Source organism: Trichosurus vulpecula, chromosome 1, assembly GCF_011100635.1.
Source record: "Trichosurus vulpecula isolate mTriVul1 chromosome 1, mTriVul1.pri, whole genome shotgun sequence".
Taxonomy (NCBI): domain Eukaryota; kingdom Metazoa; phylum Chordata; class Mammalia; order Diprotodontia; family Phalangeridae; genus Trichosurus; species Trichosurus vulpecula.
Window position 1 is genome coordinate 8,495,532 of NC_050573.1, and position 24,392 is coordinate 8,519,923.

The following is a 24,392-nucleotide window of genomic DNA, read 5'->3' on the forward strand; positions in this document are numbered from 1 at the left end:
GAGGCTTGTTCCCGGTTACACAGAGCCAGGATCCAAACCTGGGTCACCTCAGACTCCAGAGCTGTGTTCTCTCCATTGAACAGGCTGCCTCTTGCTGGAGGCTGAGTAACTCCAAAGGGCCCAGCCATCACCCAGCAAACATTAAGTGCCTACTGTATGCAGAACAGTGTAGGCACTGGATTTGGACAAGACCGTTATGGAGTTCACAGTCTGTGAAGGGTATGATGTGTGGAATTTCATGATAAAGGCATTTGAGGTGAGGTGACATCAGGGGGGCCCTTGGAGCTGGTGACAAAAGGGAGTGAGTTCAGTCCAGGCACAGGGGACAGGGATGGTTTCAGCCCACCTGGAGGTCCTTGGGATCCTGGGGAGGTCAGGGGATGTTGGCAGCAGTGTGGGCAAATAGGGATGAGGGGATGGCAGGAGACGATGAGCGGCTGAGGGGGGAGGGGGAGGAACCCACCATGACACAGCCCCCTTCTAACTTCCCCCCAGGCCCTTATCCCATGGAAGCCTGAAGGCTGGTAGAGGGACTGGTCCCTCCCGGCTACACTCCCTGCTTGTTTCTGTGCTGCTGACCACCACCTGAAAGCCCTGACCATCCCTCAGGTTCTCATATGCCTGGCTGGACCTATACCTTCCCCTGTACTTCCCTGCCTGGGTTCTGAGAAGTGGGAGCCCACTGTTCTTTGAGCAGGATGACTGGGGCTCAGGTAGCTGGATGGCTCTGGGAAATGCCTTCCCCAAAGTCTTGTTTACCACCCAGGGTTGGTGAGGGGTGGATCTTTCAGTACCGCCCTGGATTCTGGACTCTGGCCTAGACCCCCTAACTTCCTGCCTTGTCTCTAGTCTGGCAAGGGTGGAAGCCAGGATGAGCAGGATCTGGGGAGTGGGAAGGAAGAGGGTGTGTTCAGGAAGGTGGGAGAAGCATCACCTCATGAGGACTCAGGCAGTCAACACAGCAGACACTGAGGTTAGTGGAAACAACCGTTAAGGCTTAGTGAGAAAGGTACCAACAAGTATAGAGGTTTTTGCCTGTGGAGGGTGAGGGACCTCAGGAACAAGGAGTCCAGAGAGTCACAGCCAACAGAACTGGGAGCACGGGGTGGGAGTTAGGGGGGACAGATTGTGGTTGGCCAGAGACCACCTTTCCCAGCCAGGAGGGCTGCCCCAAAACAGAATGGACCACCTGGGCAGGCGGTGAGTCCCCAGGGCATGGAGAGCTTCCAAGGGCAGGCTGGACAGCTACTTGTCTAGAGTCCTTGCACAGGGGAGCCCAATTCAGATGGGGCCTCCGTGGGAGACCGGCTCTGGGATTCCATGATTCTAGGACACAGGGGCGGAGACTGCAGGGGATGCCACTGCTGAGCCCTCTGGGAAGGCAGAATCATTTCCTGGGTGGCAGATGATGGCAGCAGTCATGATCCAAGGCAGTCAGTCTAGGCTGTGGGGCTGCCATGCCTGATACAGAGCCTCGGGAAGCCCTCTTTCATGGAACAAGCCAGGTCATCAAAATCTTTGTTTAGGTGGATGTCCTGGAGGGGAGAACAGCCTCGTGGTTAGTGCCTGGGCTGTGCTTCTGAGGTCCAAGCTGCAGAGATCCCCAGGCTAGGCCCCCTATCAGACCCACATGCCCCATCGAAGGCATAGCTTAACTCAGAGGGGCTCACTGTGGGCTGGGCCTTTGCGGAGTCCAGTTTTGGCCAGGGTAGGTAGCTTTCCACGATCAACTCCTAAGTCATTGCCTGTTCTTGGACAGGAAGCCTTTCCCAACCCCTTTTAATTCTGGTGCCTTCCCAAAGTTAATTATTTCCTATTTTTCCAATCTATAGCTTGTGCTGTCTAGAGCTGGGGCAGCTAGGGGGCGCCATGGTGCACAGAGCCCCAGCCTGGAGTCAGGAAAGCTCATCTGCCTGAGTTCAAATCCAGCCTCAGACACTTCCTAGCTGTGTGACTCTGGGCAAGTCACTTCACCCTGTCTGCCTCAGTTTCCCTACCTGTAAAATGGACTGGAGAAAGAAATGGCCAACCAGTCCCGTATCTTTGTGAAGACAACCCGAAATGGGGTCACAAAGAGTGAGACAACTGGACCGTACCCAAGAATTTAGCCCGTCCATAGCTTGTGTGTTGTCATCTCCTCCATTAGAATGTAAGCTCCTCGAGGTCAACAGCTGTCTTTTGCCTCTTTTTGTAACTTCAGCGCTTAGCAAGGTGCCTGGCACAGAGTAGGCGCTTAATGAATATATTTGTTGGATAAATGAAAGAATGACTGCTAGATGAGGGGTAGCACCATCTCTGCAATGTTATGGGAGGGGTAGGGGGATGATCCAGGAGCTAAGGGGAAGGGCTGGCAAACAGGGTCTCCCTCCTCTGGTCCCTCCCAGGCCTGAGGTTCAGTGTTTCTGCCCCCGCTTTATGCATAGAGAAGTGGGTGGGGAACAGATGCGCCCGGGCCACGCCCACTCTCTTTCTCCCAAAGGCCCCCGCCCCGTGGGGGTCCCCGACAGCTGGGTGCCCTGCTCGGACCGCTGCTGCCTCCTGGAGCAGAGGCGAGGTCAGATCCCCGAGGGCCGCGGCGCATCGCACAGTGGCCCACACAGAGTGGGCGCTTTTGATTGAATTAGCGGGATTATTCACGGTCCGGTGCCCACCTTCTCCTACGTACCGAGAAATCCAAAACCTCCAGCCCCGAGTCTGGGTTCATCTGGACCGCCCTGAGGAGGCCGAGGCAGCCCTCGCTCCGCATGGGGTTCCTGCCCATCTGCAGGGAGAGAAGGGGGCAGTGAGCAAGGATGCGGGGCAGCCCGGGCGCCGCTGCGCTTCACTCGGGGACCTGAAGGTGGGGGTCCAAATTCCCCCTTGGACACTCGCTGCTTTGTAGCCTGTGTGAACCTCCTCCGTCAATTGGAGCTAATACATCTGGTACGCAGCGAGCTATGGGACTCAGGTAGCAAAAACACCGGATGGGAGCCCAGGTTCAGCCTCTCCACAGTCCCACAGCGCCCCCGATCCTGAGCTCTCAGAGCGGGGCACACGGGGCAGCCCCTGCAGGGCATGGATCCCCTCCTTAACACCCCAGACAAGGGAGCCCGCTGTTCCGTATGCCCTCGAGGACCTCTAGAGAATGGGGCGCTCACTACCTTTCTTGGCAGCCCGATCCAAGCTTCGATGGTTCTGATGGTTAAAAAGCTGGGATTAACCGCCCCCTCCCCCATACACGCCCCTCCCCCACCTCCCACTCCTCCTAGCTCTGCTCCCTGGGGAGAAGGAAGGAGGCTGATCCCTCCTCCATCACCTTTCTAATAACTAAAGATAGGCTCTAGGTGGTGCAGCGGGTAGAGCGCTGGGCGAGGAGTCAGGAGGACTCGAGTTCAAATCCAGCCTCAGACACTTCACTGAGTAACTGCGCAAATCACTCTACTCTGACTCAGTTTCCTCATCTGTAAAATGGAGATCATAACAGCCCCTCCCCCCCAGGGTTGTTGAAGATCAAATGGGATAATAAATGTAACATGTTTGCCACAGTGCCGGGCACCCAGTAGGCGCTATATAAATGCTGGCTTTTGTTTATCATTTATTTGCATTTATGTGGTTCCTCACCCATGGTGTTTCATTTGATCCTCTAAACAACACTGAGGACGGCGCTATTACAATCCTCACTTTACAGATAAGGAAACTGAGGCAGACGATAACTAGCTCAGGGTCACGGAGCTTGTGTCAGCAGGATTTGCACTCAGGGCTCCTCGATCCCTAGGCCCACGCTCTGCGCACTGCATCCCCTTCTCCCCTCCACCTCCCGATTGTCTCCAGAAAGGCGCCGGTTTCCTCCCCAGCCCGGCCCTTTCCTCCGGGGACGTCCCTCACAGTCAGGGGCGCCACTCACCGAGAGGATCCTCAGAGTTCGGTTTTCCCTCAGTCCACTGGAGAAGCGGAGGGCTCCGGGCAGCGAGATGCGGTTGTTACTTAAGAGAGAAGGATGGTCATGGCTGAGGGCTTAAAAGCAGCCCCTCAGGAGTCTCTCTGTCCTCTTATGGGGTCACAGAGTGCGGCTGAGAGGCTGGTGGGCAGGCAACGCACACATCTCCGAGTCTCCCTCCCTTTCCAGATGGGGAAACTGAGGCCCGGAGGGGCAGAGAATCGTTCACAGTCCCACGGGTAGCAGAGGCGGGGTGGGAGGCCCCGCACCACAAATGATATCCCCTTTCATCCCACTACTGGCTTTGTGCCCCAACAAGGGGCAAGGAGCCACTCCTTTGTAGGAGAGTATGCAGAGAGGCAGCAGACCAAGCTCTCTGAGGGCAGGGACGATGCCACGTAGTCGATATAAATAGATGTGCCACACAAATGTCAAAGCATTTCTGTCTTTACATCCTTAGCTCCAAGCTCACCCAGTGCCAGGCACATAGTAGTCACTTCATAAATGTTGGCTGAAGCCTTCTTCTTCCCCCCATGTTTGTGCCTTCCCCTCTGAGATTACCTTAACAATAATAGCCCGAATTCACACAGAACTTTAAAGTTTGCACTTCATCTCATCTGAGCCTCACAACATCCCTGGCAGAGAGGTGATATGATGATCCCCATTTTACAGTGGAGGAAAAGGAGGCAAACAGAAGCGAAGCGACTGGCCCAGGGTCACACAGCTGCTAAGTGTTTGAGGTCAGATTCGAACTCAGATTGTCCTAATTCCAGGCTTAGTGCTTTATGCACCCCACTATTACAGAGATGCCTCTTCTTCCATCTATTCTGTCTTGTCTGCTCAGTGATTTGCCTGCTGTCTCCGGGGGATGCAAGGCCCTGCCCTGGAGGAGGGAGAAGGGGTGGGGGCCAGGAAGGGCAGGCCCCGCACTCACCTGATGTTGAGATCCTCCAGCACACTGTTGACTTTCAGAGCCTCCCCCATGGCCGCTGCTCCTTGGTCCCCAAAGCCATTGTAGGAGAGGTCCAGCACTTTGAGGAAGATGTTAGCCTGTGGAATTAGACAGGACAGACTGGATGGTGATGATGCTGAGAAGTAGGAGAAGGGGGAGGAGGAGGAGGGAGAGGAAGAGGCAGGAGTAAGGAGGAAGGAGAGGAGGAGGGGGAGAAGAGAGGAGGAGGGGGAAGGAGGGGGAGGGGGAAGAGGAGGAAGATGGGGGATGTGGCAAGTTCATTAAGGCTTCATCTCTCACTAAGCCCTGGGAAGGGAGGGAGGGCAGCTAGAGATGAGAGCTGGAAGGCTTTGCCTCCTCATGTCTGGCTGCCTGAGGCACTCAGGGGCTGCTTCTGGGGTTAGATGGGAAGGCTGGGCTCCCACTTCCGAGGGCCGCCTGAGTCGGGGCAGGAGGCAGAGGCTGCTGGGTACACACATCCCAGAGGCGGCTGGTCCAAGAATGCCCAGTTGGACCCAGGACATGAACGGACATCCTGGCTCTGCGTGGATTCCCCTCGTGAGGGGGAGCCTAACCACGTCCAAAGCCCACCTGTGGAGATTTGGACAGCTCCGCTCTGGGGGAGATTTTCTTCCTGTCAAGACTGACTGTGGTTCTGGGAGCCTGCTGCCCTCTCCACTGTCTGGAACCGGGACCTGAAGTCCAGCTGTTGGTGCTATGACTCACTGACGTTGTCCCTGCCTGATCCCATTGCCCCCCCCAGCCAGATGTATTTCTCTGTCCCCCAGGCCTGAACTGTGGGCCAGCTGGGGCCCAGAGCAGGTGGCGGGGGAGGGCTCGTACCCCAATGCCGCGGGTGAAGATCACAGTTCCTGTGCCTCGGAGGTGGTTCCAGCTGAGATTAAGCTCCTTTATGCCAACATTTTCTGCCAGGGCTGGCCCGAGTTTCTCCCCTTGAGGAGAAACAAAATCCCAATGTTGGTCCCGTGGGGTCTTTAATTCACTTCTGCCAAGGGAGGTGGGAGTGGGTAGCTCAAAGAAAATCGGGGAGAAGGGCTGTCTGCTGTACTGGAAAGGCCAAAGAACGACCCCAGCCCCAGGAATCGGGCCTCTCCTGTCCCTCCTGCAGGACACCTGCCAGTGCCCTTCCCCAGGAGGAAGTGTGGGAGGACATGGGTCTTAAAGTCATGCCCATCCATCTATAAACTGGGCCTGGTCTCAAGACTCTCCTTTTCCTTCAGCTCTCACAATAATCAGTTACACACATTCCATGCAGAGCATTGACGTTCTCGCGCCCAGGCTGTCCAGTCTCCTGCTTCTGGCTGAGCAAACTCCCCACAAACAGTGAAAATGCCTACACCTTTAAGGCCTGTCAAGCTCTTTCCTCAGTGCACTCCTGTGAGGCTCATGATCAGACTGTCCCCATCGTACAGATGAGGAAACCAAGGCTCGGCAAAGCGCACAGACAGGCTCTGCCACATTCAGATGATGCATGTCGGCCCACAGGCCTGGGCTCACCACCAGAGGACAGAGTGGGGGCCTTGAAGCTCCCACAGCCTCCCTGTGGCCTCAGGCCAGGGGTCACTGGGCAGCCTTTCCTGAGGGTCAGAGGGCTGCTAGGAGAACATGGCGTGCTGGAGACACTCAGGGCAGGGAGTCCTTGAGAAGCCCTCCCATACCTAGAATCCTACAGACTCACCACATCTGGCTCTTTAGTCTCACCCATAACCCCATGCCACCTGGCCTCTGCTTGAAGGCCTCCAGGGATGGGGAGCTTACTACCTTGTGAGGTAGCCTTCCCATTTTTGGAGAGCTCTAATTGCTAAGACATCTTTTCAGACATGAAGCCTAGATTTGTCTCTTTGGGGCTTGTCCTCATCGATCTTCTCTTCGGAGCCAAGCAAAGCAAGTCTGATCCCTCCTCCAGGTGACTTCAGCATGTGACCCACTTGTTACCTCCTGGGGTGTGAGTCTGATGCCTGGGGTGAGTTGGAGGAAAAGGGTGGCACAGAACTCAAAAAGATTTGAACCCTGGTCATTGCTGTCTGAACTGCCCCTGCTCTGTGGCCTAGGACTAACCCCCACCCACTGGGGGTCACTCCCTAATCTACCTGCCCCAAGAGAGCCAAACCCAGGCAAAGCCCTTCCCCTCTGGCCAGGGCCTCCTACCAGCTTCCTCATCCAGAAGGTTGTGGCTCAAGTCCAGCAACTCCACCTTGGTGTTGACCATCAGGGCATCAGCAATGTCCTTGGCGGCTTGTGTGCCTAGGTCACTCCCGGACATCCGAAGCCACCGCACAGAGGTGTTCTCCTTAAGGGCAGCACACAAGGCCTTGGCACCTTTGGCCCCCAGTTTGTTATCAGACAGATCAAGATCTGATGTGAGAGACCCAGGGGATGGACATCAGAGGTTGTGGCCAGAGCCAGGCAGACCTGAGTTCAAGTCCTGGCTTTAATGTCTGAGTGTGTGTGTGTGTGTGTGTGTGTGTTACTTTGGAAAGATCACCTGACTGCTCTGTATCTCAGTTCTCCTTACCTTCATATAATCTCAGATGATAAGGCTTAATGTGCTAAACTGGCCATCCCTTTACAAAGTGTGAACACCTTCTCTGAGGGATTTGAAATGGGCAACCCCAATAACTGAAGGAAGTTGACCATGCTTCCAGATGATCCTTAAAAGATGGTTTGAGAAACAGAGACACACATTCCAGACACAAATATGTAGAGGCAGTAGCTAAGACCAGAAGCAGCTTCAAGGTGTAGAACCTCTGGAAGAAAAGAAGAGAGCTGGCCATGGCAACTAAGAATCAAGATGTAATGAGTGGGACCTCTGGAAGAAAAGAAGAGAGCTGGCCCGGTCAACTGAGAATCAAGACAATGAGTGGGACCTCTAGAAGAAAAGAAGAGAGCTGGCCATGGCTGCAAGAGAGCGCTAGCCCTGGCAATTAAGAATCAAGAGCGGGGGCGGAGCCAAGATGGCGGCTGGAAAGCAGGGACTACCGTGAGCTCCCTGCAGTGTCCCTCCAAAAACCTATAAAAAATGGCTCTGAACCAATTCTAGAACTGCAGAACCCACAAAACAGCAGAGGGAGGCAGGGCTCCAGCCCAGGACAGCCTGGATGGTCTCTGGGTGAGGTCTATCCCACACAGAGCTGGGAGCTGGGAACTGGGAGCTGGAAGCGGAGCAGAGCAGAGCCCAGCGTGAGCAGCACGGACCAACCAGACCAGGAGCCGGGCGGAGTGGGCCCTAGAGCCCTGAATCAGTGAGCTGCAGCAGTTACCAGACTTCTCAACCCACAAACACCAAAGACAGCGGAGAAGGTTAGTGGGAAAAGCTGCGGGAGTGGAAGGAGTTCACAGCCCCCGGGGCAGTGGAGGTGGGGCAGCTACAGCTGCTGTTGCTTCCGGCCCCAGGCCCACCTGGTGGGAGGAATTAAGTGGCGGATCAGAGCAGGAGTGCACAGCCTGCTGAAGATCTAAGCCCACTCAGGGTTGGGGGTTCTTGGGGAAGGAGGAGTGCTGGTGTGGCAGAGCTGGCGCATGCCCCCCAAACATGGAACACAGAACTCTTTAGTCTACAAGCAGTCATACCCTGCTGAAAAACTCAAGGGTCAAGTTTTTTGGTTGGGAATATGGCCAGGCAGCAAAAATGCACCCTGATTCAGTCTCAGACTTTGGATTCTTTCTTTGGTGACAAAGAAGACCAAAACATACAGCCAGAAGAAGTCAACAAAGTGCAAGAGCCTAAACCAAAAGCCTCCAAGAAAAACATGAACTGGTCCCAGGCCATGGAAGAGCTCAAAAAGGATTTGGAAAAGCAAGTTAGAGAAGTAGAGGAAAAAATTAGGAAGAGAAATGAGAAGGATGCGAGAAAACCATGAAAAACAAGTCAATAACTTGCTAAAGGAGACCCAAAAAAATACTGAAAAATACACTGAAGAAAACAACACCTTAAAAAATAGACTAACTCAAATGGCAAAAGAGCTCCAAAAAGCCAATGAGGAGAAGCATGCCTTGAAAGGCGGAATTAGCCAAATGGAAAAGGAGGTCCAACGGACCACTGAAGAAAATACTACCTTAAAAATGAGATTGGAGCAAGTGGAAGCTAGTGACTTGATGAGAAATCAAGATATTATAAAACAGAACCAAAGGAATGAAAAAATGGAAGACAATGTGAAATATCTCATTGGGAAAACCACTGACCTGGAAAATAGATCCAGGAGAGATAATTTTAAAATTATTGGACTACCTGAAAGCCATGATCAAAAAAAGAGCCTAGATATCATCTTTCAAGAAATTATCAAGGAGAACTGCCCTGATATTCTAGAGCTGCAGGGCAAAACAGAAATTGAAAGAATCCATAGATCGCCTCCTCAAATAGATCCCAAAAAGAAATCTCCTAGGAATATTGTCGCCAAATTCCAGAGTTCCCAGATCAAGGAGGAAATACTGCAAGCAGCCAGAAAGAAACAATTTGAGTATTGTGGAAACACAATCAGAATAATCCAAGATCTGGCAGCTTCTACATTAAGAGATCGAAGGGCTTGGAATATGATATTCCGGAGGTCAATGGAGCTAGGATTAAAACCCAGAATCACCTACCCAGCAAAACTGAGTATCATGCTCCAAGGCAAAATATGGATTTTCAATAAAATAGAGGACTTTCAAGCTTTCTCAGTGAAAAGACCAGAACTGAATAGAAAATTTGACTTTTAAACACAAGAATCAAGAGAAGCATGAAAAGGTAAACAAGAAAGAGAAATCATAAAGGACTTACTAAAGTTGAACTGTTTTGTTTGCATTCCTACATAGAAAGATGATGTGTGTGATTCATGAGACGTCAATATCATAGTAGCTGAAAGAAATATGCATATATATATATGTTTATGTATATATATATAAGTGAATGTGCATGTATGTATATATGTATGTGTATGTATATATATATAAAAAGAGAGAGAGAGCAGACACAGGGTGAGTTGAAGAGGAAGGGAAGATATCTAAAACAAATAAAATCAAATTAAGGGATGAGAGAGGAATATATTGAGAGAAGGAGATAGGGAGAGATAGAATGGGGTGGATTATCTCGCATAAAGGTGGCAAGAGGAAGCAGTTCTGTGGGAGGAGGGGAGAAGGCAGGTGAGGGGGGAATGAGTGAACCTTGCTCTCATCAGATTTGGCCTGAGGAGGGAATACCATACATACTCAATTGGGTATCTTACCCCACAGGAAAGAAGAGGGAAGAAGATAAAAAAGGAGGGGATGATGGAGGGGAGGGCAGATCGGGGTGGAGGTAATCAAAACCAACACTTTGGAAAGGGGACAGGGTCAAGGGAGAAAATTCAATAAAGGGGGATGGGTTGGGAAGGAGCAAAATATAGTTAGTCTTTCACAACATGAGTATTGTGGAAGGGTTATACATAATGATATGCATGTGGCCTATGTTGAATTGCTTGACTTCTTAGGGAGGGTGGGTGGGAAGGGAAGAGGGGAGAGAACTTGGAACTCAAAGTTTTAAAAACAGATGTTCAAAAACAACAAAAAAAAGTTTTTGCATGCAACTAGAAAATAAGATGCACAGGCAATGGGGCGTAGAAATTTATCTTGCCCTACAAGAAAGGAAGGGAAAAGGGGATGGGAGGGGAGTGGGGTGACAGAAGGGAGGGCTGACTGGGGAACAGGGCAACCAGAATATATGCCATCTTGGAGTAGGGGGGAGGGTAGAAATGGGGAGAAAATTTGTAATTCAAACTCTTGTGAAAATCAATGCTGAAAACTAAATATGTTAAATAAATAAATTTATATTAAAAAAAAAGAATCAAGAGCTACAGAATGAAGTCTTTGGAAGAAAAGAAGAGAGCTGGCCCTGGCAGCTGAGAATCCAGATTTAATGAGTGGGACCTCTGGAAGAAAAGAAGAGAGCTGGCCATGGCTGCAAGAGAGCACTAGCCCTGGCAATTAAGAATCAAGAGCTATGGAATGAGGTCTTTGGAAGAAAGGAAGAGAGCTGGCCCTGGCAACTGAGAATCAAGATTTAGGTAGTGGGGTCTTTGGAAGAAAAGAAGAGAGCTGGTTATGAATTCAAGAGAGCTAGTCCTGGAAGTGGAGAGTCAAGCTGTGGAGAAGAGTAGACCTGGGAGCCTATGTGAGCAGCCCTGTAGAGATGTTGTACCTTGGGAGAAGGCATAGAGCTTGGTGAGGACTCCATGAGGACAGAAAGGATGTTGAGGCCCTGTAGTACTGGAGTTACAAGTGGCCTTGACCACATGTCTTTGCTCTAACATTGTACTCTAAGCTTGTGCCCCCTTTCCTCATGGACAATGTGTGTCCCTCTGGGTCTCAGCAGAGCTAGGCCAGAACTGGAAGAGCAACTGATGACATCATAAGGAAAGTCAACAGAAACTGATGCAGAGCATCCAGGGCCTGGCCTGAGTGCATCTGGGGATGGCCGCCCAGCAGGGGTGGGGAAAGAGAGTGGGGCTCCAGGCCCAGTTCAGCCACGTATCCCCTTGGATGAGTCTCAGCTTTCCTGTCTGTAAAATGGTTAGAATGATGCCCGTGCTCCCCCGGCCCCAGGTAAGCTGGAACACCCACCTGTGATGAAGCAGTTTTCCTTCAGCATTCCAGCGATCGCCTCGGCCCCCTCCTCGTTCAGCCAGTTGTCACTCAGATTCAGTTTCAGAATGGAGGTGTTGGACATCAAGGCTGAGGCCAGGGCCCGGGCCCCCTGCAACACAACACAGGCCTGCCAGGGTGGGGACAGCAGAGAAGGCAGAGAGATGGAGGGCAGGAAACCTGGGTTCAAGTTCTGACGCAGGCACTTGCTGGCTACGTGACCTCGGACAGGTCACTTCTCGAGCCCTCGCTTGGGGAGACCCGGAGAGGAGCTGCTTGTTAGACCAGGTAGAATCTTAGAGGTCACCCAGCCCTACCTCCTTATTTTGCAGACAGGGAAACTGAGGCCCAGAGAGGGGAATGGGAGAATCCTATTGCCCTCACTTCTCAGGGGAGGAGACTGAAGCCCAGAGACAGGGAGGGGTTTGCCTAAGGTCACACAGCTAGCGAATTTGAAGCTGGGACCAGAACCCAGAGCATGTCGATTTCATCGCCTAGGCCCGGGTCAGAGAGTGAGTTGATAGCAGAACCAGGCCTGGAGCTGGTGTCTCCTCTCGCCAAAGCCAGGGCTCCGTCCATTGTGCCCCAGTTTCCCTGTGGTGCTCGGAGCTGAGGCCAGTCACAGAGCTGACGGTCAGAGCCAGGCATTGTGCTATGTGCCAGGAACATAGAGCGGGAAACGAGGAGTTCCCACCCTCCGGGGGCTTATACTCTGTGGGACCCAGAGGACAGTGAATGTGTCTCTACCTGAGGCCCAAGGCCACGATGCATCAGTGTGAGCTCAGGATCATGCATGTGGTGAAGGAAGTAGGAGATGGGCACCGCTCCATAGGCCTTACAGGCCGCCAGGTACTGGGACCTGCCAGTGAGGTCATATGGCCCACGGGGCTCTGCAGGAGAGAGAGACATAAGGCAGTTAGAGTGAATGAAAGAGCCCTTCTCGTCAGTGGCTTGACGTTTGAGGCTCCCTCTTAAAAAAAAAACAAACAAAAAAACAACAACCTGAGAATTCTCTCTCTGACCTATCCTCCATTCAAGTCCAGGAACATTTATTAAGCACCTACTGTGTGCAGGTGTGCCTGGCTCTGAGGCTACAAAGAAGCAGCAACCTCCAGGGTCCCTGCCCTTGGAGACCACACATTCTAGGAAGCTGTGGAAGGTTGTGGAGCAGGGAAGTGACCTTGGGAAGAAGGAGGGTATTGGAAGAGTCCAGGCAAAAATGAAGAGTCTAAGTGATTAAGAAAACCACTATTGTATAGGACCGCCCTTCAGCAGCCCCACACTCCAGCCCAACAACCATTTTTCACAGCTGATGATGGTGGGCCTGGCTGTTCCACACTTTCCCACCTCCGAGCCTTTGCCCAGGGTCACATAGCTAGTAAGCGTCTTGGCCTGGATTTGAACTCAGGTCTTCCCAACGGCAGGCCCAGCACTCTACCCACTGCCCCACCTAACTACCTCTGAACCTGGAGTTAGGAAGAACTAAATTCAAAACCAGCCTCAAATGCTAATTAGCTCTTTCTCCCTCTGCCTTTTGCAGTCCTCCCCAGGCTTTAAAGCCTGGCTCCACTGCCTCCTCCTCAGGAAGGCCTCCTTGATCCTTGCTTGGTACAATCTCCTGGTCAGACTTGGATTTGTACCTGTTCTGAGGACCACAGGGTCATAGATTCAGAGCTGGACATTAGCTAGTTCCACCATTCCCTATTACAAAGGAGGAAACAGGCCCAGTGGGGGCAGGGACTTAGCTTAAGGTCACAGAGCAAAATGGCAGATCTGGGATTCCAGCCCAGGCCCCTAACTCCAAAGCCAGCCCCCTTCCCACTACTTCCACTTCCACTTTGTTTTAAAAACCCTTGGATGACACCTACACATTGGCATATACGACAGAAAAGGAAAATGACAAATATTGGAGGGGGTACGGGAAAATTGGAACACTAATGCATTGTTGGTGGAGTTGTGAACTGATCCAACCATTCTGGAGAGCAATTTGGAATTATGCCCAAAGGGCTATAAAACTATGACCCAGCAATACCACTGTGAGGTCTGTGTCCCAAAGAGATAAAAAATAAAAAGGACCTACACACACACACACACACACACACACACACACACACACACACATATATGAAAATATTTATAGCAACTCTTTTTGTGTTGACAAAGAATGATGCCCATCGTTCTTTGGGGATGCCCATCAACTGGGGACTGGCTGAACAAGTTGTGGTATATGATTGTGATAGGATACTATTGTGCGAAATGATAAGCAGGTTGATTTTGGAAAAACCTGGAAAGATTTACATGAACTGATGCAGAATGAGGTGAGCAGAGTCAGGAGAACATCGTACAGAGTAACAGTAACATTGTTCGATGATCAGTTGTGAATGACTTTAGCTATTCTCCACAATACAAAGATCCAAGACAATTCCAAAGGACTTAAGCAGAAAAATTCTCTCCACCTCCAGAGAAGAAACTGGTGGAGTCTGAGGGCAGATCGAAGCAGACTTTTTATTTATTTATTTATTTGGGTCTGTTTTCTTTCATAAAATGATTAATATGGAAATATATTTTGCATGACTACACATGTATAACCTATATCAAATTGCCTTCTCAATGGGGTGGGGGGGGGAGAGGAGGGAGGGATGGAGGGAGAGAATTTGGAACTCAAAATTTAAAAAAAAAGTCAAAATTATTTTTATATGTAATTGGGGAAAATAAAATAAAATATTAAATAAATTAAAAAACCTTAAAAAGTAAAAACTCTGGGAGGTAACCAGGGCCAGTATTATTCCTCTCCTTTTACAGAGAGGCTGCAAGGCTTGCCTGAGGTGGGATTTGAACCTGGGTCTCTCCTCACTCCAAGTGCACAGGCCATGCTGCCTGTGGGAGAGTGCCTATGTGTGCGGTGTCACATCCCCAACAACCCATTGATGCCTGTATGGCTGTATCTGGAGAGCATCCAGAGAAGCTAGGCAGGATGGGGAGAGAAACATCATAACTCTCTTCAAGTAGTTTCCTCTCCAGGCTTCACTCCTGACCCTGGCCAAGCCACAGAAGCATCCTCACCCTGGAGGGTCACTCCACTCCTGAGGCCCCTTCCTCTCATTGGCTGGTTCTTTCCAGACCTTGGTCAGCCATGTCTTCATTCCTCCTCAGGCTGGACTCCAGGCTCCCTGGACATGCTCTACCTCATCTCTTTGGGGATACCAAAATACAAAAAAAAAACCAGACCCTGCCCGTAAGGAGCTTACCACAGTCTGATATGGAAGACAGTGTGTAAATAACTAGGTACACACAAGGTACCTACAGATGGAAGGTCACCCTTGAGGGGAAGGCTGTGGCAGCCTGTGGGGGGGGGCGGGGGGGTGACTGGGAAGGGCCTCTTGCAGAGGGTGGGATTTGATTTGAGTCTTGTAGGAAGCCAGGAGGCAGAGTTGAGGAGGGAGAATGTTCCAGGCACAGGGCACAATGAGTTCAAAGGCACAGAATAAGGAGATGGAGTGTCTTGTTTGAAGAGCACCGAGGAGGCCAAGGCTACTGGATCAAAGAGTATGTGGAGGGGAGTAAGAATTCTGGAAAGGTAGGAGGGGGCTGGGGGCGACCTGAGCTCTAGGAAAATCAGTAGTGGCTAAATAGAGGATAGACTAGAGCGGGGAGAGAGGAGGCAGGCGGACTGCTGCCCCCCTCCCCCAAGCAGCTACTGAAATAATCCAGGTGTGAAGTGATGAGGGTCTCTACCAAGGTACTGGTAGCGTCAGAGGAGAGAAAGGGGCATATTGGAGAGACACTGCAAAGGTGATATCAACCAGAGACGCTGCAAAAGTGAAATGGACAAGAGATGCTGCAGAGGTGAAATCGACAAGCCTTGGTCCCAGTTTGGTGAGGGTTGGGAGGAATCCAGGGATGACTCCTAGCTTGTGGGTCTGGGGGATAGAGAGAATGGTGGAGACTTCAACAGGTTTTGACAGTAATAGGAAAGTTAGGAAGAGGAGAGGATTTGAAGGGAATAATGAGTTCAGTTTTGCATATCTTGAGTTTTCCAAATTTGTTGGAATATCTACTTCAAAACATCCAATAGCTAGAACTGAGAATAGTAGGAAGCAACGAGATCCCCACAAAATCTCCTCTAAAAAGATCTAGAGAATGCACCAGGGGGTGCATTATGGGGAAATCTTAGGAAAAAAATCATGGTGAGTCATTTTTCCAGCTCTGGTTGACATAAAGGCAGAGAGATCTGTGGACACTGGGGATGCGGTCTGGCCAGGACTCCTTGAGACAACAAGAAATATTAAAACAAAGTCAAAACTTCATGATGGGTATAGTATTTTTTGCTTTCCCTTTTTTTCCTTGGGAGGGGGGAGGCAGGGTAATTAGGGTTAAGTGACTTGCCCAAGGTCACACAGCTAGTAAATGTGTCTAAGGGCAGATTTGAACTCAGGTCCTTCTGACTCTAGGGCAAGTGCTCTACTCACTGCACCACCTAGCTGTCCATTTTTTGCAGTCTCAATAGGCAAAGGAGGTGTATAAGGAGAGAGAGAATTTGGAACCATTATTAAATATAAACTTTTAAGAGAAAAAAGTCAAAAGACTGAAAAAATAGAAGAAAATTTAAGACATTTCATAGCAAACTGATCTGGAAAACAAATTGAAGAAAAATAAGAATCATTGGACTATTTGAAAGCCATGACCAAAAAATGAGCTTAGAAATTATGTTTCAATAAATCTTTTTAAAAAATTACCCACATCTCTTAGAGCCAGAGGGCAAAGTAGAAATTGAAAGAATCCACCAGTCACCTCCTGAAACTCCAAAATGAAAATTCCCAGGAATATTATAGCTAAACTCCAGAGCTTCCAGTCAAACAAAAAATACTGCAGCCAGTCAGAAAGAAAGAATTCAAATACTGAGGATCCACAGTCAGGATCACACAAGATTTAGCAGTGATCACTATAAAGAAGTAAAGAATAGGGGTGGAGCCAAGATGGTGGCTGGAAAGCAATGACTTGCCTAAAGCTCTCCCCCAGGACCCTCCAAACACCTATAAAAAATGACTCTGAACAAATTCTAGAACTGTAGAACCCATGGAAGAGCAGAGGGAAGCAGGGCTCCAGCCCAGGACAGCCTGGATAGTCGCTGGGTAAAGTCTATCACACTGTGCTGGGAGCGGAGTGGAGCAGAGCCCAGCCTGAGCCGTGCCTGGACCAATCAGACTGGGAGCCTGGCGGAACAGGCCCTAGTGTCCTGAATCAGTGAGCTGTGGCAGTTACCAGACTTCTCAACCCACAAACATCAAAGACAACAGAGAAGGTTAGTGGGAAAAAGCTGCGGAGACAGAGTGAAAGGAGTTTGCGGTTTGGCCACCACCCTGGGGACAGCAGAGGTGGTGCAGCACTGAGGCTGCTTACAGAGCTACAGTTGCAGTTGCTTCTGGCCCCAGGCCCACCTGGTGGGAGGAATTAAGTGGTGGATCAGAGCAGGAGTGCAAAGCCTGCTTAGATCTGAGTCGAGGTCTGGGTTGGTGGTTCTTGGGGGAGAAGGAGCGCTGGTGTGGCAGAGCTTGCTGTGTAGAAATAGCTCTGAAAACAACAGCGCAGCCCCTCAAGCTTGGGATAAAGTACTCTCTACAAGCAGTCATACCCCAACGAAAAGCTCAAGGGTCAAGCAGTTGGCTGGGAACATGAACAGGCAGCAAAAACGTTCTCAGATTCAGACTCAGACTTTGGAATCTTTCTTTGGTGACAAAGAAGACCAAAACATACAGCCAGGAGAAGTCAACAAAGTCAAAGAGCCTACATCAAAAGCCTCCAAGAAAAACATGAACTGGTCTCAGGCCATGGAAGAGCTCAAAAAGGATTTGGAAAAGCAAGTTAGAGAAGTAGAGGAAAAATTGGGACGAGAAATGAGAATGATGTGAGAAAACCATGAAAAACAAATCAATGAGTTGCTAAAGGAGACCCAAAAAAATACTGAAGAAAACAACACCTTAAAAAATAGACTAACTCAAATGGCAAAAGAGCTCCAAAAAGCCAAAGAGGAGAAGAATGCCTTGAAAGGCAGAATTAGCCAAATGGAAAAGGAGGTCCAAAAGACCACTGCAGAAAATACTACCTTAAAAATTAGACTGGAGCAAGTGGAAGCTAGTGACTTTATGAGAAATCAAGATATTATAAAACAGAACCAAAGGAATGAAAAAATGGAAGACAATGTGAAATATCTCATTGGAAAAACCACTGACCTGGGAAATAGATCCAGGAGAGATAATTTAAAAATTATTGGACTACCTGAAAGCCATGATCAAAAAAAGAGCCTAGATATCATCTTTCAAGAAATTATTAAGGAAAACTGCCCTGATATTCTAGAGTCAGAGGGTAAAACAGAAATTGAAAGAATCCACTGATCACCTCCTGAAAAAGATCCCAAAAAGAAAACTCCTAGGAATATTGTAGCCAAGGAGAAAATACTGCAAGCAGCCAGAAAGAAACAATTTGAGTATTGTGGAAACACAAACAGGATAATACAAGATCCAGCAGCTTCTACATTAAGGGATTGAAGGGCTTGGAATATGATGTTCTGGAGGTCAATGGAGCTAGGATTAAAACCAAGAATCACCTACCCAGCAAAACTGAGTATCATGCTCCAAGGCAAAATATGGATTTTCAATAAAATAGAAGACTTTCAAGCTTTCTCAATAAAAAGACCAGAGATGAATAGAAAATTTGACTTTCAAATTCAAGAATCAAGAGAAACATGAAAAGGTAAACAAGAAAAAGAAATCATAAGGGACTTACTAAAGTTGAATTGTTTTGTTTACATTCCTACATGGAAAGATGATATATGTAATTAATGAGGCCTTTCTCAGTATTAGGGTAGTTGAAGGGAATATATATATATATATGTGTATATATATATATACACATATATATACATATATACACACACACATATACATATATACATACATACATACATATATATATACATACACACACTAAGGTATGAGAGAGGAATATATTGAGATAGGGAGAAAGGGAGAGATAGAATGGGGTAAATTATTGTGCATAAAAGTGGCAAGAAAATGCAATTCTGTTGGGAGGGAAGAGGGGGCAGGTAAAGGGGAATGAGTGAATCTTGCTCTCATCAGATCTGACCTGAGGAGGGAATAACATACACACTCAATTGGCTATCTTACTCCACAGGAAAGAAGGAGGAAGGAGATAAAAAAGGGGGGACAGTAGAAGGGAGGGCAGATAGGGGGAGGAGGTAATCAAAAGCAAACCCTTTCGAAAACGGACAGGGTTAAGGGAGAAAATTGAATAAAGGGGGATAGGACAAGAAGGAGCAAGATATAGTTAGTCTTTCACAACATGAGTATTGTGGAAGGGTTTTCCATAATGATACACATGTGGCCTATGTTGAATTGTTTGCCTTCTTAGGGAGGGTGGGTGGGGAGGGAAGAGGGGAAAGAATTTGGAACTCAAAGTTTTAAAAGATGTTCAAAAAAAAAGTTTTTACATGCAACTAGGAAATAAGATATACAGGCAATGGGGCATAGAAATCTGTCTTGCCCTACAAGAAAGTAAGGGAAAAGGGGATGGGGGGAGTGGGGTGACAGAAGGGAGGGCTGACTGGGGATCAGGGCAATCAGAATATATGCCATCTTGGAGTGGGGTAGGGTAGAAATGGGGAAAAAATTTGTAATTCAAACTCTTGTGGAAATCAATGCTGAAAACTAAAAATATTAAATAAATAAATAATAAGTAGAAAAAAATTAAAAAAAGAAGTAAAGAATACAATATTCTAGAAGACAAAGGATGTGGGCTTACAGCCAACTTTTGCCAATTTATCCAGCGAAACTGAATATAATCCCACTGGGGGGGAAATGGACTTTTAAGGAAATAAGAGGACTTTCAAGGTTCCTCATGAAAAGACCAGAGCTGCACAGAAACTTTGAAGTGCAAACACAGGAACTAAGAGAAACATAAAAATGTAAACATGAATGAACAATGACAAATGACTAAACGAGTATAAACTATTTTGATGGGAAGGTGATACTTGTGTGCTTCAGAACCCTAACATCATCGGGGATCATAGAGGGAGTCTGATCAGACAAGGCCTGGGAATGGTTCTTTTATGTCCTGATGATCTTAAGGAACGGAAAGAGAGGAGAAAACAATTACATTGAGCTGGGGGAGGGGGGAGGGAGGAGGGAAAAGAAGGTTAGGAAACATTATCTTACATATTGAGGTGCTCAAGTAGAAGTCGATACAAACAAAGAGGAAGGTTGGGGATGGCTGACATTTCAACCTCCTCTCATCTGAACAGGTCAAAGGAAGTTTCCACACACACGTACATACAGTTGGGTTCAGAAATACATTTCCCTCAACAGGGAAATGGGAAGCTGGGACTGCAGTGAATAGAGAGCTGGGGTGGAGTTAGGAAGACCTGAGTTCAAATCCAGTCTCAGACATTTTCTAGTGGTGTGACCCCGGGCAAGTCACTTCACCCTCTTTGCCTCAGTTTCCTCATCTATAAAATGAGCTGAAGAAAGACATGGCAAACATTCCAGTATCTTTGCCAAGAAAACCCCAAATGGGGTCATGGAGGGTCAGACATGACTGAACAACAACAGCAGGGAAAGAGGAGAGAAAGGGGAGATTAAGGGAGAGTGTTTGTAAGCAAAATAAAGTAAGGAGAGACAAAAATATTCACAGGTCTTTTTGAGGTGGCAAAGAATAGGAATGTGAGGGGTGACAATCACTTGGGGAGCGGCTGAACAAGCTGTGGTCTCTCAATACAGTGGAATACTATGATGTTGTAGGAAATGATGAAAGGGATGGTTTCTTAGAAACCTGGGAAGACTTGTATGAACTGATGCAGAGGGAAGGAAGAAGAACCAGGAGAACAATGTACATAGTAACAATCATATTGTAAAGTCAACCACCTTGGAAAGAATGAGGAAGTCTGATCAGCATAATGACTGACTCCAGTTCCAGAGGGTTAATGATGACACACGCTGCTTACCTCCTGATTGAGAGGTGAAAGACTCAGTACAGAATGATTATGTATTTTACATTTTTAATCATTCTGTACTCTGAGTATATAGTATATAAAATATCATATATTATGTTACAATATAGAAAATATATTCTATTATAATATTATGTTACTAAATTATGTTATATTACCATACAATAAATTATATTACATTGTACCATTTGTATACAATTATATATATAAAATATATCAGGTACATATTCCTTCTGGCTGGAGCCAACACAGAAGTCTGTTTTGCCTGAGTGTACGTTTGTAACAAGGGTTTTGTCTTTCTTTGGTGTGAGAGGGAGAGAAGGTAGATTTTTGCTGACCAGAAATAATAAAATTGAATTTTCAAAACTACCAAATGGGAAGTTGATGACTGGAGCTCAGGAGAAAGACTAGGCTGAATATTGAAACATTTTCATAGAGACAATCATTGGACCCATGGGAGCTGATGAGATCATGGAGGCGGACAGCAGAGGGGGAAGGTCCCAGGACAGCTGCTGGATCATAGTAAGGAGGAATAAGCTCTAGGTTTGGGGTCAGAGGGTTGAGTTTAAACCCAGGCATGCAATCTACCCCCTGTGAAATCATGAGAAAGTCCCTTCCCCTCCGGGGCCCTTAGTCTCCCCATCTGGACAATGAGGGCATGGCCTCTGCAGACGCCTCCAGCTCTGTTTCTGTGACCCCATGTTTTCCACCCCCACCCAAGTCTCCTGTAGGCCCTCTAAGAGCAGCCGCCTAACTGGCTGCTCCAATTGGTCGATGTAGGGGTGATGAGGCCTGGCCTTGGGGAGTTCTGGGGGGGAGCCCCAGGCATGAGGGCCAGGAGGTTTGGGGAGGTGGGCAGATGGCCCCTGCCTTGGTTACCTTCCCTTTCTAGGTCAGAGTCAGAGTCTCCCTCACTGTAGGTCTCATAAGCTCCTACAGGCTGACTTCCCTGCTCACTGGTATCCTCCTCTTCCTCCTCCTCCTCCTGGGTCTGCAGCAGGGAACTCCTCAGAGGGAAGTTAGTGCTGAGGCCACCGTAGGGGGTCTTGGGTGAACTCTGGAAAGGCAAGACCAAGGTGTTCAGGGCTTCAGCGGCCCCAGGACATCTGTCCCCCATCCAGACAGTGGCAATGAGGCAGGGGCTTGTGGGCTGGGCTAGGCGGGGGTCTCTGCCACTGCCTGCCTGGGAGCCCCTTGGTACTCTTTGGGGCTACACCCTCCTATCTGTAAAATGCAGGATCATTGATCTAGTACAGAGAAGGTCCTTCCTCGTCACAGTCCCATTTTACAGATGGGGAAACTGGAGGCCAGAAGCTTTCTGGTCCCTTGGTGACTGGCTGCTTTCTGGGACTCAGTTTCCCCATCTGTAAAGTGAAAGGGTTGACTTTCTCTAGCCCCCATCCAGCTCTACAGGATTTCTACTCTGTCCCTGAGGCCTCAACTTCTCTCTCAGTGGAGTCAGAGAACCCGGGTTCCAGTCTCGGATCCACCCGCTCACTGCCTGCCTGATTTTAGGCATGTTCCTTCCCCTCTCTAGGCCTCAGTGGCCTTCTCTGTCAGAGGATGGGGTTGGACTCGGAGGCCTTTAAAGCCCCTCCCCCCAAGACTGGGGCAAACAGTGCTTGGCTTAGGAGGGGCCCTCCCCCGTCTGGACTCAGTTTCCCCTGTCGTACATCCTCGTGGACCTTCAGCACCACTTCCAACTCCGCCTTTTCCCAGTTCTGAATTCGAGGGTCCTGCGCCCTCTCCTCCTCCTCTGCCTCCTCTCCACGCGCAATTCGGGGGGGCAGCCTGGAGGTGCTGGCCAGGCCCCACGGTCCCGGGCGCTGGTCCATCCCGGTGCCCGAGGGGTCCCCCCACGGGCCTGGCTTCCGCTCCCCCATGGCGCCCAGCGGGCGCATCCCATGGCCGAGGCCCCGGCCGCTCATGGTCAGAAGCTGCTGGGCGGGCGGCTGGAGCCGGGGCTGCATGGAGGCTGGAGATGGGGCGGCGGCCCGGTTGGACCAACCCGCGCCGCGACCGAGCAGACGGGCGTGCCCCGCAGCCAATAGGAGCTCGCGCGTTCTCCGTTGCCAGGGGAACCGCCAACAGCAGGCCGTGTGGGCCGGAGATGAGAAGTGTTGGAGGATACTCCCGCGTCCTGCGGGACGTGGGGTAGTGGCGTGGGGTGGGGGGGGGGAGCGTCAGGATCCCACCAAGGCAGATGAGCCTAGGAATAGCTGCAGGGACCGGGAGCTCACTCTCTACCAAGGCAGATGAGCCAGGAAAATTGTAGCCTCTTCTGGGATAGCTGCAGGGGTGGGGCGCTCACTCCCTACCAAGGCAGCCCATTCCGCGTTGGGAGAGCTCTGACATGCAGCCTGAATCAGATGCTTTGCCAGTCCTCACCCCTCCCCGCGCCTTGTCCTCTGGGGCCCAGCAGAGCAAAGCTAATCCGCCCCCCCCCCCTTTTCCTGCGTGTTCCCCCTTAGAATGTGAGCGCCCGAGAGCAGGGACTTTTCCATTTGTATCCCAGAGCTTAGCTCGGGGCTTTGTGCACAGGAAGCATTTAATCAGCGCTTCATGCATTTATTCATTCGATTGTCCTCGCACGTGACAAACCTTCTAATGCCAGGAGACAGTTGCCACGTCCCCCTCAACCGTCTCTTGTCTGCGGCCTGATCTTGAGACCCTTCCTCAGTTTCCTCACCTGTAAAATGAGCCGGAGAAGGAAATGGCAAACCACTTCTTTGCCAAGAAAACCCCAAACGGGGTCAGGAAGAGTCGGACATGACTGAAATGACTCAACGACAAAACCTGGATCTAGACCTATGCGTCTGTATTTCTCTATCTCGTATGTACGTAGTCTCCTGTGTGTGGTCTTCCACTTTAGAATGTGAGCTCTCCGAGGGCAGGGACTTTTTGCCTCTCTCAGGAAAAGAAAGCACGGCATTTGGCACATAGTAGGTGCTTTATGAATGCTTGTTGACCGACTCTCTGACTGACATATAGAGGAGTGCAGGCCAGGAAAGGGAGCCGTGGGGATGGTGAGAAGAACCATAGGCTTACCAGCTGTCACTCCCATCTCCAGTCGAATGTCCATAAATGAATACAATCCTCCAGGCCTGGTCATGGGCCACATGCCTCTCTGAAGGCAGCTCAGGTTCCCATCACTCTGCTGACTCCTAACTCTCTGAGCCTTATTTTCCTTAAGTATAAAATGGGGAAGGGGACAGTCAAGGTAGCAGAGTGATGGGGGAGGGGCAATCAATATGGTGGAGTGATAGGGGGGATGGTCAGGCAAGATGACATGAGTGACAGGTAGCATTTTTGCCTTACCCCCTCTACAACCTCCTCCACAACAAACCAGAAAGCGTGCCAGACCAAATTCTGACTGGGAAAGCCAAGAAAAAGTCACAGAGAGTCATTTTTCCAGCCCAGGGCAGCTTAGGAAGACAGACAGAGAGGTCTGTGGACTGTGCGGCAGAGGCTGGCCAGGAGCACAGCAGAACAGCAGCAGTGGGGGCAGGAAGCATTCTAACCCTCCGGGATATAAGAGAACTGAACACAGGGCAGGAAAGAGATCCCAAGGAATCCCAGGACTCACACTGGGAGCAGGAATGGGGGACACCAGGCATCTCTGTCACCCATTACTCAGTCCAGAGTTGCAGATCCAAGGTGGAGAGGAGTGGTCATGAGGAAGCAGGGGCCAGAATCATAGCTATGTGGCTCTGAGCCCGAGAACAGAGCAGGGAGGACTCAGTTCTAACCTTCAATCCCAAACATAAGCCTGCAGTGGAATAACCAGGCCAGTGGAAGCTAATGACTCCATGAGATATCAAGAAACAATAAAACAAAGTGAAAAGACTAAAAAAAAAAAAGAGAGAAGAAAATGTGAAATATCTCAT

The 24,392-nt window shown here is 49.5% G+C and overlaps 2 protein-coding genes across 2 annotated transcripts in view; one reads left to right on the forward strand and one right to left on the reverse strand.

Moving 5' to 3' along the window:
* Window positions 1–977: 977 nt before the first annotated feature.
* Window positions 978–22,517, reverse strand: LRRC74B (leucine rich repeat containing 74B). Its single transcript, XM_036747232.1, has 10 exons — window positions 22,179–22,517; window positions 21,385–21,562; window positions 12,231–12,373; window positions 11,463–11,595; window positions 7,038–7,244; window positions 5,712–5,821; window positions 4,851–4,966; window positions 3,884–3,962; window positions 2,666–2,761; window positions 978–1,535 (listed from the first exon to the last, which is right to left on the reverse strand). Exons 1-10 carry the CDS (start codon window positions 22,473–22,475, stop codon window positions 1,440–1,442), a joined length of 1,455 nt encoding a protein of 484 aa, XP_036603127.1. The 5' UTR covers window positions 22,476–22,517; the 3' UTR covers window positions 978–1,439.
* The window catches only part of P2RX6 (purinergic receptor P2X 6), a 31,574-nt gene continuing 29,655 nt past the window's right edge, over window positions 22,474–24,392 (forward strand). Inside the window, exon 1 of the mRNA XM_036756343.1 lies at window positions 22,474–22,659. Coding sequence (XP_036612238.1) covers window positions 22,474–22,659 — 186 coding nt within the window. The remainder of the gene's footprint in view (window positions 22,660–24,392) is intronic.